The sequence below is a fragment of the Pygocentrus nattereri genome, chromosome 22, assembly GCF_015220715.1.
Source record: "Pygocentrus nattereri isolate fPygNat1 chromosome 22, fPygNat1.pri, whole genome shotgun sequence".
NCBI classification, from domain to species: Eukaryota; Metazoa; Chordata; class Actinopteri; order Characiformes; family Serrasalmidae; genus Pygocentrus; species Pygocentrus nattereri.
This window is the reverse complement of record NC_051232.1, coordinates 12599568-12617277: the sequence shown is the minus strand read 5'-3', so window position 1 is coordinate 12617277 and position 17710 is coordinate 12599568. Positions and strand designations below refer to the sequence as shown.

Genomic DNA, 17710 nt, shown 5'->3' with positions numbered 1-17710 from the left:
ACACTTCACAAATTTGCTGTTTATGAGATAAAGGTACAACTGAATTAGTTACTATAAATTTTTTATTTACACAGTTTTTTTTATTTTTACACTTACACTGGTGTCTCTCTATCACGACATAAAAGATATGATTAAAATATCCCAGTTTAGTGCTTTAGGGAGTCATCTCAAATCATCCTGTAGTTGCGACACCATACCAACCAACTTTTTAAAGAATGTGTTTCAACTCAATAGAAGCGGACATACTTCAGATAGTAAACACCTCACTTTGTCAGGTTTTTCCTAACTCACTGAAAACTACAGTTGTGAAGCTGATATGAACTGTCTTTGTATTTTCATACTTGTAAAGCACTTTGAACAAAAGCGATGTATGAAAGGTGTTATATTAATAAACTTTCTTTGCCTAGGCTAATAATAGTAGCTCATGTAACACACCTTCAGCATTTGTCTGTTTTTTGTTTATCTTAAATATTTGTGATTGAACGCCGTTCTTATTGGTCCGGTTTTAATATAGTACAGTAATGTGCCACTCGGCATCTTACTTTTGTCATTTTATGTTTGTTCACCTGACACATTTGGCATGCAGTAGCTTGTAGCTTTACACCCTTCATCCTACCAGCACGTGATGCAATCAACAGCAACAAAACCAAAATGCTCCCGTTGAAATCTATGAAGACGTCTAGACCAGCTGCAAGCAGTAGAGCATTTTCATGGACACCTTTTCTATTTTTTACTATTACTCTGCCATTCCACTTCAAAATGGATGAGGAGAAACTCGTCCATAAAGTGGGAAAAAGCCTATTTTTTCAGACTGAGTGCAGTTTGAAGCAAGTATGTGATGATTTATTTATGCAGTTATGAACTCCTACTACTTGTTGTCTACATTAGCCTTGTAGCTCCAGTGTAAAATTGAAGAAGCAAACTTCAGACGCCAAACCAGCTACATTTGGGGAACATTTTGGATTTTTCACCAGACTATCACTTGAAATACATGGCTTGTTCGTAACTTTTGCTCTCACTTAATCACAAGCTGTTGAAAAAAATCCTTCCTGTTCCTCCAATCCCCCACCCATCTCTCTCTCTCTCTCTCTCTCTCTCTCTCTCTCTCTCTCTCTCTCTCTCTCTCTCTCTCTCTCTCTCTCTCTCTGTTTTGTTTTTTTTTTTTTAAACCCTCATTCACCAGATTGCGTAACTCCAGATGTCCACCATCAGACAATCACAAACGTCCACTGAGGTCAGTGACTGTCACATCATGTTACGTAGGTCGCCCAGCGAAAATTACGGACGTCCGGAATCCTCGCCACCGCGGGAATGTTCTGAGGAAAACCTTTCTTTTCCCCATAACTATGGGATTAAATCGTGTCCACTGTCAGTGAAATCGGCCCAAAAACCCACGTGCAGCACCCACAACAACACTAATCTCATTTGAACACTGCCAAGAGGAAAGATAGCGAGAGATGGCGAGGCTTAAATGAGATATGCAGACGTGCTCTCACATGCATATGCACGCAAAACCACACACACACACACACACACACACACACTGCTTACGATGCCATGAAATTTCAAAGAGGCTGACCTCAAATGTGTGTGCTGGAGCAAATTAGCCAGTAGCATAAGTCAGTGATGAATAAACACACCCTCCCTCCCTCTCTCTCTCTCTCTCTCTCTCTCTCTCTCTCTCTCTCTCTCTCTCTCTCTCTCTCTCTGTCTCTGTCTCTGTCTCTCTCTCTCTCTCTCTCTCTCTCTGTCTCTGTCTCTGTCTCTCTCTCTCTCTCTCTCTCTCTCTCTCTCTGTCTCTGTCTCTGTCTCTCTCTCTGTCTCTGTCTCTGTCTCTGTCTCTCTCTCTCTCTCTCTCTCTGTCTCTCTCTCTCTCTGTCTCTCTCTCTGTCTCTCTCTCTCTCTCTCTGTCTCTCTCTCTCTCTCTCTCTCTCTCTCTCTCTCTCTGTCTCTGTCTCTGTCTCTCTCTCTGTCTCTCTCTCTCTCTCTCTGTCTCTCTCTCTCTCTCTCTCTCTCTCTCTCTCTCTCTCTCTCTCTGTCTCTCTCTCTGTCTCTGTCTCTCTCTCTGGCAAACACCATCTTTATGGGTCTTTCCTTTATCTTCTGTATTACAAACACTTTACCTGAACTCTGCTACATAACATTGACATAAACACATCATGGCAGATGTCATGCTGTCATCAGCTGTCATGACAGATTATATCCAGTAATATAACTAGAGATGGCACCGATATAATTCTCAATATCGTTATTGGGCTGATATTGGCAGAAAATGCTGGAACGGATGTCAGTGTCTATCACTAATCTAGCCTGACACAAAATTGCTTGTAGCTCTGGAAAACAACGTGTTAACATCAGTAAACACATGATAACGTCACGTGATAACAGAAGGGTTGGAGAAAACGAGTATTTGCTATATGGAAGATTGTATATTTACAGTGACTGTACTTTTAGTTTCGCTCACCTTTACGATTAAAAACTATACTTTGCCAGGATAAATATGGCACACGTGCAAAGCTTTGCATTGCTATTACTGAATTTTGCTAAACCAGTGTGAGGATAAAAGATGATCTGTTTTCTTATTGAAGTGACCTCAAATGCAGCAAAAGACACGAATATATTGTCTAACTTAGCACTGTTTGTCTAACTTAGCACCATTAAACCAAAAACAAACAATACACCTTGTTCAGCTATTCAGCTATAAGGCTAAGAGAGATCATTGCATAGAGCAGAGACAGTAGAACAGACCAGGCAATCAGAGCTGGGAGAGAGAGTAACCAGATGAAGCAAAGTACAGCATTCTCCTTCCATGATAAGTTCATGACCTTCAAGAATTTACACTGGCAGCTGACAGTGTGAGGAAATTCAAATAAATTGTTCAAGCGGTGTTGTCAGTCACAGTCAGTCGCTGAGGCATTTATAAGGTACTTTCTGTTGGAAGATGTCTCAAACTCCAACCCCTAAACTTCAATTGGTAAAAAAATGATATTATTATAATAATACGATTTGTATTTTTCAATGTTGTGTCTTTAAAAATATATTTTTTTAGTTAAAAGATTAAAATTTATCATAAGTTTGATTTTAAATGTACAAAAAAGCTGTCCCACATTTCTGTCACTACCGAAACACAAAGAGTTTTAGTCCATAGACAGAGCCTTATTTTAGTCACACCCCTGCATTTTAAAGCGAGAAGTGATTCTGCGTCCCTGTCCTTCATGGTCATGCTGAGCAGGTAGATCCCATTGAAGTAAATGTGTCCCAAAGTCTGAAAATCAGTGTGTAACATTTAAGAATAGTCATTACCAAAACACACGTTTTCTGCTGTTATGTAAACTTTTTTTGTGTTTTAATGAAAAATGTAATGATTTTGTTTGTTCAAAGCTTTGTTTTATAGTCATGCACTGGCTAACATTTTTCAGTTATGCTAAAACTGTTACTACCAAAACCATCACTACCAGCGACACATTGAGTAGTGACAAAATGGAAAGTTCAATCATTTATTTTCGTTAAAATAAAAAACATAATTAAGATGTGGAGTTACTCAAAGCAAAAGGATTTTAGTCCAAGGTCCAAGTCAGTTAAAAGTCTGAAATGAGTTTTAACTCTGACTTTAAACCAGTTTGGTAGAATAGATCATATATGATATAAATACTAACTATAACTAACTGTGTGAACTGAGAACTGAAGCTGAGCAGTGAGGGAGAGTGAGCTGAGAGTGCTGGCGAACAGGATCCAGTACAGTAAATCTCAGAGTGTAGGGAGTGAGCACGGTATAGTTAGGAATGTCGCTAAGAGAGACGGATCATGCCAATGGAGGGGGAAAGGCATTTAACTACTGCAGTCTTGTAAACAAAATTAATCCCACAACACGACCTCCATGCGCATACATTTTCTGTACTGCTTATCCTTCTGGGTCACGGGACGGGAAGCTGGAGCCCCAACAGGCATTGGGCGGACCACCTCCACAGTAGTTCAAAAATAAATAAACAAAAATATCTGATTGGTATCAATATTGGCTGATAAATGAGGTTTCAGCATCATTATCAGATCAGAAAAAGTGGTATTGAGCCTGTGATCTCTAAATAGAACTGCCATGTTACTGTTACCGTGAATTGTCATGGTAGGTGTCTTGATGTTGATGGTATGATGGCTGGTTAGAGTACACAAAGCAAATATTACCGTATGCCATCAGCTGTCTTGACACCAAACATGATGGAGTCTGTCAGGACATGTACAGTAACATGACACTATTATATTACTGAACAAAATCTCTCATGACAGCTTATGACATCTGCCGTGACATCTTTATCTAGCAGAGTTCAAGTGATGCCATTATGGCACCTAACCTTAGCCTTAACAAACAAAAGGGCAAGAAAGCTGCATTACTAACACTAAAGAGGGTATTTGTCCTCATGAGGACAAGCTGAATGTCCCTGCATTGTCCGCCAGTTTCATGTTTTCCATCAGTCCGGGGACATTTAGTTTCTAAATACATGGTGCACAAACATAGACAGCGGCCTGTGGGTGTTGTGCAGTTGTTTTAGGTAACAGCGGCCTCTGCCAGAACTGACATTATCATCAAACAAAGTGACAGAGAGAAAGTGTGTGCGTGTGCATGTGCCTGCGTTTTGACAGGGTACCTTATGGCAGATTCTGCAAGCTTGTGTCCAATTAGCTCATGATCCATGAAATTCATGTTAGCATGTTAATATGTTCATTTAAATATTTATGACAGATGTCAGGAGCTTATCAGCATTGCTGCTACAAATGTATCCTCATTACAGCTGGAATTTCCTGTTCCCTGTTTTTTAGCACTTGGTGAGAAATTGGCTGTAAACGGCTTAATGTTTTTTTGATAATTAGGCTTAAAGGCCAAAAGCCCAGATATTTTATAGCTAAACAGACACACAAATGTCAAGTGCCAGGTGGGATGAATAAATTGAATTGAAATTCAATAATTAATTGTAAGTAAAGGCATGATATTGTATAGTAGTCACAAGTGGCTTATTTTCTTAGATTTCTTTCACATGATTTTAACAGTAAACAATTTTTATCACTGAGAGCAACAGTGGCTGCATGTTCCAACCACTGAGTGTGTATAGCATACATATAGTGTATGTATACTATATACATACAATATAGATAAAAATATTGGTACACCTGTCCTAATGATTGATTTTAGGTGTTTCAGCCACACCCAATACTAACAGGTGGATAAAATTAAGCACATAACCTTGCAGTCGCAATAGAAAAAAACTGGCTGTAGAATGGGTCGTACTGAAGAGCTCAGTAGCTTTGCTTATGGCACTGTCATAGGATGCTACCACTGCCACAAGTAAGTTTTTGAAATTTCTGTCCTGTAAGTGAAATCAAGGCACCTACAAGCAACAACAGTTTAGCCATTAAGCAGTAGACCCCACAAACTCATAGAGTGGGGCTGGTGAGTGCCTGTTCTCTGCTGAATCACCCACTAAAAAGTTTAAAATTGCCTCTGGAAGCAACATCAGAAAAAGTCCTGTGCATTAGGAGCTTAATGAAATGGTTTTCCAGTTTCCAGTGGAAACATATTCTGCAGAGTGATAAATCACGCTTCTCTATTTGTCAGTATGATGGATGAGTGTGGATTTAGTGACTGTAAAGTTTGGTGGAGGAGGGATAATGCAGTGGGAGTTTTTTTAGAGGTTGGTTTAGGCCCATTAGTTCCAGTGAAGGGAATCTTAATACTTCAGCAAACCATGACATTTTGGACAATTGTATGGTTCCAACTTTATATGAACAGTTTGGGGAAGACCTTTTTCTCTTCCAGCATGACTGTGTGCCACAACACAAGGTCCATAAAGGCATGGCTGGGTGGTTAGGTGAGTTTGGAGTGACCTGACCTTAACACCATCAAACACCTTTAAGATGAACAAGAACAGAGATTGTGAGCAAGGCTCTCTTGTCCAACATCACTGACCTCAAATGCTTTTCTGGATGAACGGGTAAAAATTCCCACAGACACACTCCAAAATCTTGTGGAAAAGTGTGAGCTGCAAAGAGGGGACCAACTCTATATGAATACCTATAGATTTAGACTGGGATGTCATAAAAGCTCCTGGAGGTTTAATCTGTAGGGATCCCAATACTTTTGTCCAAATAGTGTATAATATATATATATGCTGCTCTCACTTATTACAGTGGATTATTCTTCTTATTATTACACTTATTATTCTCAGATTACAAAAGCAACAGCGAAGTGGAAAGACACAGTTCTCCTTGAACTAACAAGAATCCTTGAGTTGTGTGAAAGAGAACAAGAGCAAGAGGCTGCAATCATGGAGGAGCTTCAACCATCTAATATATGGATTGTTCTAATGATAATAAGTCATTAGAGTCATAATAAGTTCAAACTGTGATCCCACAGTAAAAAAAAAAAAAAATTATTTAAACAAAAAGGAAGTTTTTCTGACCTTATAAAGAATACACGTAGAATACACGTATGATCTATTTAAGAACCAAGGCATTAATACAAATAGTAATAAGCTAAATATAAAAAATCATAATTTATAGGTTGATTTCAGTTGGGAGGTTCCAAACCCAAACCCCTAAATTTCTATATTTTTTTTTAAATAATACTTCCATTTTTTATATATATATATATATATATATATATATATATATATATATATATATATATATATGTGTGTGTGTGTGTGTGTGTGTGTGTGTGTGTGTGTGTGTGTGTGTGTGTGTGTGTGTGTGTTTTTCTATTAAAGTGGAGATTTAGATTTACCATGAATTTAATTTTAAATTGAAAATTCTGGGCCATGTTTTTTATGTCACTACTGAAGCACTGAAGAGTTTTTGTATGTAGGTGGAGTCTTATTTTATCCACACCCCTGTATTTTAGAACAGAAAGTGAGACTGCCTCCCTGTCCCAGACAGTATTATCACTCAGCACTACAAGGGACAGTACAATGGTGACCTACACGTGGACCAATCTTAAAACACTGCATGGCAGACCACACAAAAATCCATTCTCAGTCATGCGCACACAAAACTGACGTTAAGCCAAACTGTAATATAAATGTGACTGTGGAGCTTCATTGGAAAAGTCAGCTTAATGCCAGGCGAAATGGAAGCGAGACGCAAACTCATTTTTTTTTTTTCTCACTCAGAGGCCTCTCCCTCTCTCCCTCTTTACGCCTGTGTGGTTTGCGAGAAAGGGATTGGACAGAGCGATGGAGAAAGTGAGAGCGGAGGAGGATAAAGGACAGAGTGAGTGAGAGGGACGAGAGAGACGAGAGAGAGAGAGCTGTCAGAATGTGGTGACTCAGTATTGGAAGAGACTGAAAATGCACATGTCCACTCTGTCACACACACACAGGCACACACAGGCACACACAAACAAACACAAACTGCAGTTCAGCGTTTGACATGCCAGGGAAGCGAGTTTCCTCTCTCTGTGCTTTTAATGATGTTCCTCCTCTAGGCCATGCAGAATCTGTGTGTGTGTGTGTGTGTGTGTGTGTGTGTGTGTGTGTGTGTGTGTGTGTGTGTGTGTGTGTGTGCTTGCCAGTGTGCCTGCCTTTCAAGCAGATTTCAAATAAGGATTAGTACCAGATGTACAAGGAATTTCTCTTGGTGCAGGTGTCAGCATAAAATGAAATTCAATAAATATACGAAATTATACTCTATATGTATATATGCACAAAATAAGTACAGTACACAAACAATCTGTGAGTAGTATAAGGACAGTACAATGGAAGTTAAGTACAGTTACAATCAAATACTGAAGTACATAAAGTATATAGTAGGTTCAGCTAAAAGGGAGCAGCGAATATAAATGCAAATGCATATATCTACATATATCTACATTGTATATATCCTAGAATTTCAGTCACGTGGCATAACTAAAGTCAAAGATGGCTAAAATTACTCACTTTGGAAAAGAAAAAAACATTACCTCAAAAAATTCGATACAATAGGCAATAAAATAGTTTCCTCCGAACTGCTAGTCCCACTTAAACCGGCGGAAAGCTACCAAATAAGCATTTTCCTGATATATTTATCTCATACACAACCCCTCCCCCACGTTCCTCATACCAAATCATGATAGTATCACCCGTTACCTTTTCACCTGTGGAAAGTTCCAAAATAGGTGTTTTCGATCATTCCACAAACTTCCCAGTCTTACATTGCCCCAGCTTTTTCGGAATGTGCTACAGGCATCAATTTTGGAATTAATGTGTATTTTCCCAAAAATCAATAAGGTTAATAGGGGAAAATCTCTTCTTTGTGTACCTGTAAAATGCAGTTTATTAGTCACGGCCTTTTGTTTTTAGACTTTATGTACTGTCCCGACTCTTTTGGAATTGGGTTTGCATATTTATATAATATGTATGTTTAAGTGCATATATACACTGACTATGGTATAAGAAAGTGGGATCGTTTTTGATTCAGAAGGATTATGTTATGGAATATACAGTGGTAATGTACATCATGTGTAACAAAGTGCATGTGCAGTTGTTTAAAGCAGAGTGATGTGAGAAGGGGCTTCATTCAGGAGGATTATGGCCTGGGGAAAGAAGCTGTTGAGGTGGCGGTTGGTGCCAGTCTTTATGGGTTTTCACTCTTGGTCTCCGTTGATATGGAAACCGCTTAAAGAGAGAGTGACCCAAGTGCAAAGGACCAGGCTCCTGTCTTTCTGAGTGGAGAGAAAACTATAAACCCCGAACTGAAATCACTGCTAACTGCACTGTCAAATATAAATTGGATAAATATTTTGTAGTTGGGCTCAACGCAAAAAAACATATTTCAGCTTGTTCCGGCTACTGCGCATGAGCCTATCTCAACAACCAAGGGGAGCTTTTTTGAGCTTGTTGGTTTATTGTATTAAAAGGAAGGACTTTCCCCGTAAACAGAGACCATGTTGAGCATTACGCGCTTCTCCATTCATTTTCCAGCCAGTGAACTGTCTCCTCCTTTATAAAGTCTCTGGTCTTAGCCTGTTGTGATAAGTGCTTGGTCACTGGCTAAACGGATGATGTTATTGTGCTGTATGTGATCTGTGGCACGTCTTAGTGGCAATTCTGTTGTTCACTGATACTTTTACAACCACAGACTCTCTCCAAACACTGAATATTGCCCTACAGGCTGCTGTTGATTCTGTGAATAAAAGTGTGTAAAGTTCAGAAGGTTCACTCTTCTGCCCGCCCCTCTGTGCTCTGACCAGCTCTTTATCATAAAAACTGTCACTATCATTCTTTCCAGTCTATTTATTTATTTGTTATTGTTCATTATTACTATAGTTTTAGCACAAATTCTAAGGTAAACATTAACCAAAAATGCCGTGTTTTACATATGGTGTGTTTTGTCATTTTGTTGTGTTTTCTTGTGATGCTTGTATCATGATGTGTTGTATCATGAAGTTGCTGACAGCACCCGGCCTGAACAGATACTAGAAAGATTGTTCATTTAGAAAGAAATTGCAAAATTACAGCAACAAACAAAAAGGTACTGTGGAAATCACATGGTAACTTTACAGGAGAAGGGAAAAAACTACTTTGCAATGGAATCAGATATTTTTCAGTAATCAGTCATTTTGGGACATATATTTTGGTCAATTCATCATGAAATGTACACACAATGTAAAGGGAAACTTTCAAATTATGCCAAAAACGGAAAAATGGCAAAAACTGAAATTTTTGTCTTCCAACAGCAGCGATATGAGGAGGTTTATTTGAGGAGGCTAGCTACATAAGGACTTGACATTTATAAGTACTGGAAAACATATTTATAAAGCAATACCTGAAACTAACAAGTAGTTAATGTTAGAAATCGCATGACATAATATGTTCTGTAAATTAAGTTGCATTGGGTGGACATAAGGGGTCTGAAATTAAAGTGACAGACATCTCATTTATTTTTGACACTGTTACGAAGCTTCATTCCCAAATTATAGAACTTAAAAGATGGAGACCAGTTTAATAGCTCCATGAGTTCTGTGGAAGATTTAGATGCCCTCGAATTTAAGTGAACACTTAAGTTTTTGTACGTATTTTCTCATACATATGAATATACATATACCTGCACAAAAAGAATGGGCAGAAATACCATTGGTAACATATTCCTTCAGTAACAGTCCCTTAAAAAGTTGTACATTTGTACAGTTTAACTGAAGTCTGTGTTATGAAGTCTTTAAATATTTGGTAGCCTTCAAATAAAGTGTTACCAAATTTACACGGGCATTAAGATTTTAATATATAGAGATGCACTGTATGTTTATGTTCATTGAACAAATATCTGTCTCTGTCTTTCTTTCTCGCTCTCTTTCTTGTCTGACCCCATCAGATCTACGGCCGTCTGAGGCAGCGGAAGAGCATGATGGAGAGAATGAGAGAGAACAAGTTCCGCAACCACGAGACCAAGCGCATCAACGCTATGCTCTTCTCCATTGTAGTGGCCTTTGCCGTCTGCTGGCTGCCCCTCAACGTCTTCAATGCAGTCATCGACTGGAACCACGAGGTGGCTATGAACTGCACCCACAACCCCCTCTTCTCACTCTGTCACCTGACAGCCATGTGCTCCGTGTGCATCAACCCCGTCTTCTACGGCTTCCTGAACCGCAACTTCCAGCGGGACCTGCGCACTTTCCGCCTCTGCAAGAGCCTGTCGGTCAGAGAGGATGAGTACGACACCATCGCCATGTCAACCGTCCACACCGACCTATCCAAAACGTCACTTAAACTCGGCAGTCCAGAATTGTAGGAGAACAACCTGAGCTGTGTCTCAAATAGCTGCTCTGGCCACAAGGGAGTGTACTGTCTGAGATCATCCACCTGGATGCAAATGTACTGCACATATCAAGTGGCAAAAGGTCTGAGTAAATGACGGCTGCGTCCCAGATCAGTCACATACATAACACTAGAGGCCTGGTTTAGTGAAGGTTTCAGCATGTGCCGATGTCATGCTGGAGCAAACAGAGCAAATGGGGCAGTGAGCGATTGGAAGTTGTTATTCTTCAGCCTTTAATGGCGATCCTGAAATTGGATCAGACCATTTTATGCTAATTGGGATTTCGGCTACCAATAAGTATCTTAAACATCAATTCTGCTAAAAAATACCATAGCCTGACAATGGAATTTAACCCAAGGGGGCTGCCAGAGGACATGCCTTAGCCAGTACTTCTCTGAACAGCAGTCTGAATCGTTGTGTAACTGTAACAAATTGCACCAGCGAGGGAGACGCTAAGAAGGCACCAGGGGATGGGCCTTTTAGAAGAGTTAGATTCGAAGGTGAGGGACCCCAAAAGGTGCTCTTTTGTGTTGGACTTCTTTCAGGTATCTTAAAACAGCTCGTCGGCCTGAATGTCAATCACGTAGAGATGCTACAGCTACAGGAGTGGACTTGTTTCTTCGATACTACTGCTCTGCTAAATTACTAGGGTTGGATTTTAGCGAACAAAATTTTGTTGAACAACATCTGACCACTAAATTAAGAAGTGATCGGATTTGTTGGCAATGTATCTACAGCAGTCCCGTTTAGAAGAAGATAAAACATTTTGGGAAATAATGCTTATCAAGCCGAATGACCATAAAAGGTTTGTTTTCTTGGTTTAGTAACACCAATATTAAGTGATTTTCTTTAAAAACGTCATCAAAACACACATATCAGAGCAGTGTTCCACTTAAGCTTATGAATATGTTACTGTTGCGGATTTCTGTGCACAGGTTCTTTCAGTATAAATGAAAAAAATCGATTAAGAGAGACACAGAGGAATGTGCAAAATACTGTTTTAATTGGTATTTGTCGTAAATAACTATGAATGTAAATGAATTGAGTGTTGTGGTATAAGAAAAAAAATTAGCTTAGAAATCTGATTATGTATGATTACTTGAATAATGTTATTTAGAGACGTATTGAGAATATTTTCATATATTGGTGACATCATTCATTGGTGATGGATTATATACTTAATTGTAAGTATGAATTTAGAAATGACATACGAATACTTAATTTTAAGTATTGATTAGCATAATTTGGATATTCACTCAAGTCACTTTACCTTGAAATGTTAAACATACAGGGCCAGTCAAAAGTTTGGACACACTTGCTTAAATAAGGGCTTTCCTTTTTTTTTTTAACTATTTGTAAATAGTAGGGACAGCGCCAAACTGTGAAATAGCATTGGTATCAAAACTATCTTAAACACATACATGATTCTTAAAAGTAGCCCCCTTTTGCGTTGGCGCAGCTTTAAAACGCCTGCATAACAAAAGAGAACCCAAAAAAACAAAGAATAACAAAGTGTTTTTTTCCTTTATTAATTGAACAAAGTAATACAACATGTATTTGTTGGAAAAAGTATGTATGTAACCTATTCTTCAGCCCTGCACTTAGACTTGGAGGAATTCTGGCCCATTCCCCCTCATAGAACTGCTTCACCTCTGTGATGCTGGTAGGCTTTCTTGAATGAATGCCCAATGTAGGTCCTGCCACAACATTTCTACTGGAATACGGTCTTGATTTTGACATTTCTTCTGTTTCAACCACGCTTGGTAGACTAATTGGTGTTTTTAGAGTTGTTGTCTTTCTGCCGGACTGACCACCTGTTGAGGTTTAGTTCATGGATGGTTGCCCTAAAAGTCTCCTGTAGGATTTCTTAATATAATCCAGAATTCATAACTCTGTCGAATGATGGCAAGCTGTACTGGTCCAATAGCAGCAAAACAGTCACAAGCTTCATCTGAGATGAGGTACTTATGCTGGAATGCAGTGTTCGTTTTTTGCCAAACCAAACTGATTTAAGACAGAAAGCTCTACTTTTGCCTTCTTTGTCCACACAACATTATTTCAGTAGTCTTCTTGCTCATCCAGGTGATCTTTAGATCACAATGTTCTTCCAGGAGAGTACTAGATTTCTCCATGCTATTTTTCCATACATACTGTTTTTGTTCATTGTTTGCCTGATTGTGGACTCATGAACACTGACATTAGCCATTGTAAGATCCTTAGATGTTACTCATTGTTATGCAATTGATGAAACCTAATAATCCCCTGTGCCAAAGTGCTAAATCTAAAGGTTCACATACTTTGGGCAATCAAAATGTAGAATGTTGGACTTCATTCAAAAAACAAATCAGAAACTATATAATTGCTTATCGCTGTTATTGAAATTTGTAAAAGCCTTTTATTCTTTATATTGTGTGTAAATTTCATGATGAATGGACGGAAAGAAATGGCCCAAAATAACTTGAAAAAAATCTGGTTCCACTGACTTACATTAAAAGGAAACTAGGTTTTTTCCTTCTCCTGTGAAATTGTCATTTTGGAGATACGAGGTATTTTTGTTGGGTTCTCTTTATCTATTGTTATGACATCAATGAGGATCTAAAGTCATTTTAGATCAGAGTTTAGATCAGAAATTCACATACTGCTAAAGGGCTCACAATCTTTCAAGCAGAACTGTATGCTGAGACCTTGCTGGGGGGCATTTTAAAATTGTAAAGCTAAAAGTTGTGTTTTGGAAACACATTCATACATAGGCTTTATTAGAAACAAGCCAAACTAATACATTCAAGCATTTAAAGGAAATTCCATGAATCCTTTTAAATTTTTGAGGTATAGTGAATGGTTTGACTTGAAATGCTCCGTTCTAGAGAAATTTATAGTCAGAATTATTCACAGTGGTGATGATAGAAACCAGACATCTAAAGAGTTGATACCTTTAAACGCTTCCTCACAGAAAGCTATTATATGAAATGGTCATGAGTTAAATGCCTGATGCCTGAATCATTGCTGTATAAAATGTTTTGGCCCAAAACCTATTCTTTACAATGTTTTCATGGCAGAGCGGTACATGCAGGGCATTGTATGGCAGAGTAGTCCCCAAAGAAAAGCTATTTGTCGTCAGATTTACTGTTGATCTTGCCAGTATTAGTAATGCAGACGAGACATGTAAGTTCCCTCGTCTTTTTGGATCGTAAATAAAATTGCTATGTTTGAGGTCGACCCTGCTTCCTATCACCACCATTGTAAAGGAATCAGAGTCTCTGGACAGTAAACCATTTCCAATCAAACTCTTCTACCACCTCGATCATGGAATGGTTGAATTCATAAGCGTTCAGATCAAAACGTCAAAGATTTTGAAAAGCATACAGCCAGGTGTGTCCGAGCATTTGCCTGGTACTGTAGTTTAAGGAAATTGTTCTAGTGTGTGTATGGTCTGTGTGTGCATATCGCAGTGTGTATGTTTATAAGAGTTGGAGCGATACAATAACGTCCTTCTAGGTACTGAATGGATTCAAAGTAGAACTTAAAATATTTTTTTGTTGGCCAAAATCTTACAACTATACCTCAATATGTCAGTATAGAAAACACTCCATTATAAAGTATGTCTGCCGCCAGGACCAGCTTTGTTTACTACTATCAGAATTTTTGTGTATACTGTACATTTTAGTGGGTGCAGTGTCATCGCTCTGTTTCGGAGTAAAACGCTTCTGCCCTCTTTTAATTCATGAGAACCAGCCGTCCGGTGGCTGCAGTTCACATTTCACAAACAAGTATCTTTAACTCTTTTGCAAGTATTGCCCCACCAGTGGAGTTTGCCATGGCTGGTCCCTTGATAGTGTGGTCCCACCGGGGCGTTCAAGTATAGTGTTACACCATGCAGCCTTGAATGTGATTGTGACGCTTGCAGTAGACTTGTGTGTTAATCTTCGTAGCCTTTACACCAGCGGCGACGCAAGCAGCACTCATCTGTATTTGTTATAGAGTGTGTAATTGTGCAAACAGTTAGCTTTGGCAACCTACCAGATCCTCCTGCTATAAAACAAGTTGATCTAATATGTGCTGGTGATATTTTATGCTTCATGCTATTCACCAGATGCAAAGTGTACTGCAGGCTAGCCTTAGGCTAGAATTAGCCATATGCAAAGTGCTTTTTTATCTTAAATACGGGCATTAAACAAATATTGAAGGTTTATATGTGTGCTACTTTAGCTGCTTTCCCCCCCCTGAGAGATATACTGATAAAACCATGGATGAAGTAAGTGTTTGCACTACAGCAGCATTATGCTAAATGCTAAGCTATTATTCAGAAGGCCCAGAGATGTTGCTATAGTAACTCGCCAGTTACTACTCACATAATTAGATGGAAAATGCACCTTTGAGTATTAAACACCACACGCAATTGCTTACGTCACGTGTAACTGGCTGTCACTGGTTACTGTAATAATGGACAGAATAGCAGGATGAGTGAAGGCTAAATGACAAGAAGCACCTTTCTTAGCAATAGGTGTAGATATCTAGGACAAAAGGTTGATGAATGGTTTTCTGGTCACTTTTTCGCAGTAGTTACCTTTGTTTTCACCTCCATTATAACTGCTAACTAGATAAGTAGCTTATAGGAACTAGCACAGCTATCACAGCTGACTGTCAGGAGAATCAGTGGAGCAGAGCGAATGCTGCGTCATGCGTTGTGGTTTAAATATTGCTGAGACGATAGCATCTCCTGAAAATGTGTGATGATCTGAGAGCTTGGTCTCTTAATTAGAGAACTTTTATGATCGGAAATCTGGATTAAGAGATGTTGAGGTGTCAGAGGCGTACTCTGGACACTGTTAACCAGTCGAGGTGCCAGTATACGGACACTGAATTCACATCACAGGAAGCTATAGGAAATTCCGCTAAAAATTGAGTGATGTTTTGAAATTTAAAGTGTTGTACGAGTGCCTTAATGTGAGGATATTGCCAAGCGAACTATGCTAACTAGTCTAGCCGACGTTAGCTAAGCCCAAAAACCACGAATTTATATTTCTCTGACAAATGAACGTGTTAACGGCATGTCCGATGAGGAGAAAATACAGTAGAACACAAAAAGTCCTCATTAGCATGTAGTTCTGTTCCTAATCATAGTGTATTTTTTTTCTTCCCTGCTTAACTGAACATCCCTTTGTGAACTCTTTCAGATACTCCAATGTCAGTTGCACGTTGCTTGTTGGCTTGTTGTGTTATTTGTACCTTCACAACACTGTTGCCAATAACCGGTACCAGTATCAGTATCGATGCGTTCCTGAATGGGGAAGTCGTGGGCTGGAGGTTAGGGAGCTGGCCCTGTGACTGGAAGGTTGCTGGTTCGATCCCCAGCACTGACAATCCATGACTGGGGTGTCCTTGAGCAAGACACCTAACCCACAGTTGCTCCCCAGGCGCCGTGCGTGGGCTGCCCACTGCTCCGGGCAAGTGTGCTCACTGCCCCCTAGTGTGTATGTGGTGTTTCACTTCACGGATGGGTTAAATGCGGAGGTGGAATTTCCCTGGTTGTGGGATTAAAAAAGTATCACTTAAATACAAGAGTCAGATGTAAAAATGTCTAATTAAAAATAAAAAAAGCAAATGACATTCACATTCTAGGGCTGCAGCTACGTGCAAGCTAAAAGAGCTCGGACTGGACAGACTGTTGTAGATAGCCAGAATGCTTTTGCAAAAGGGTTAATGCCAATTTTAAATTTAGCTCACTGAATTAAGAAGCAGTTTAACTTTGCCACAAGAGCTCAATGACACTGTGACAAAGTTTCATAACACGGACAATCGTGTTGGGCAGACTTTCTTTGGGGGGGAAATGCAGTGTGAGTGTGTTCGAGTGTGTGTGTGTGTGTGTGTGTTTATAGGCTGTAAGCATCATGAATTTGACAGTAATGCTAAGTGCTTCTTCTCATGTCTGTGCGAGGGGGAGGGCGATGTGGCGAGGCATTAGAGAACACATATATATGGCCTTTTTCACATCTTTTAAAGGAGGCGTACAAAAACGGTCCAGCAGCTCGGTTCTTTTTCTATGCTCTATTTTTACTCCAGTGTAAATTTCCTGTGGACTGGTGATGTTCTGTTTGTCATTCTGATGCTATCTATGGTCTTCTGTGTCACTTCTATCTATGGTTTCTATCATAGTGTCACATTTACACAGATGTAGTTCAATAAAGACTATCTCTCTGAAGCTATACAGCGATTTGTGATTGTCGTGTACTGGCCTCATTGTTTTAAACTCTTACCTTGTGGTTTCGCCTGTAGGTGTAGATGAATATTGATTGTTGATGAGATTGTTTTTGTGTTTTCCATCCTCTAGCCCTTCATCAATAGGCAGTTGCTGACCAAAGAGCCCCTCTTGACTGGGTATTTTTGGACAGCGGTCCAATCTCAACATACTGTTGTGTGATATACCTGCCCTAGCGAGAATGATGCAGCGCCCAGATTATATCTGGTCAACAGCAGTCCTGTGGTCAGAAACTGATAAGTGGGTAAGAGGCTGATATATTACCCATCAACAAATGGACTACAGTCTATATTGCACACCTATAAGTGGAGCTATAAGGTAGGTGTTTCTAAAAGTGGCTAGTGAGTGGAATACATGGTGTTTCTAATGAAGCAGACAGAGCATATACTCGCTGTATTCATGCTTTGCAAAAGTGAAAGATCACCCCTCAAGGACGTTTTCAGGAGATTAGTTCAAAGATAATCCAAATGTATAAAGAAGGTTATGGTCAAATGGATATAAAAGCAGGAATTTCTACAAAAAGTTAAAAAACGACAAGGATTTAGAGAAAATGAGATTCATCACTCACAGCAAAACCTGGTAGACACCCAAAACTGTCCCCATCAGATGAGCAGCGCTTAAAGCTCCACTCTTGACTCAGAGCTGAAAAAGCTCTCAGTCATCCTTCCACTGTGAGTA

The 17710-nt window shown here is 39.3% G+C and overlaps 1 protein-coding gene across 1 annotated transcript in view; it reads left to right on the top strand.

The window, feature by feature from the left end:
* The window catches only part of npy1r (neuropeptide Y receptor Y1), a 48480-nt gene extending 32296 nt beyond the window's left edge, over positions 1 to 16184 (top strand). The window contains exon 3 of the mRNA XM_017717452.2: positions 10333 to 16184. Within this exon, the coding sequence (XP_017572941.1) occupies positions 10333 to 10749 (417 nt within the window). The 3' untranslated portion in view covers positions 10750 to 16184. The remainder of the gene's footprint in view (positions 1 to 10332) is intronic.
* The last annotated feature ends 1526 nt before the right edge of the window (positions 16185 to 17710 follow it).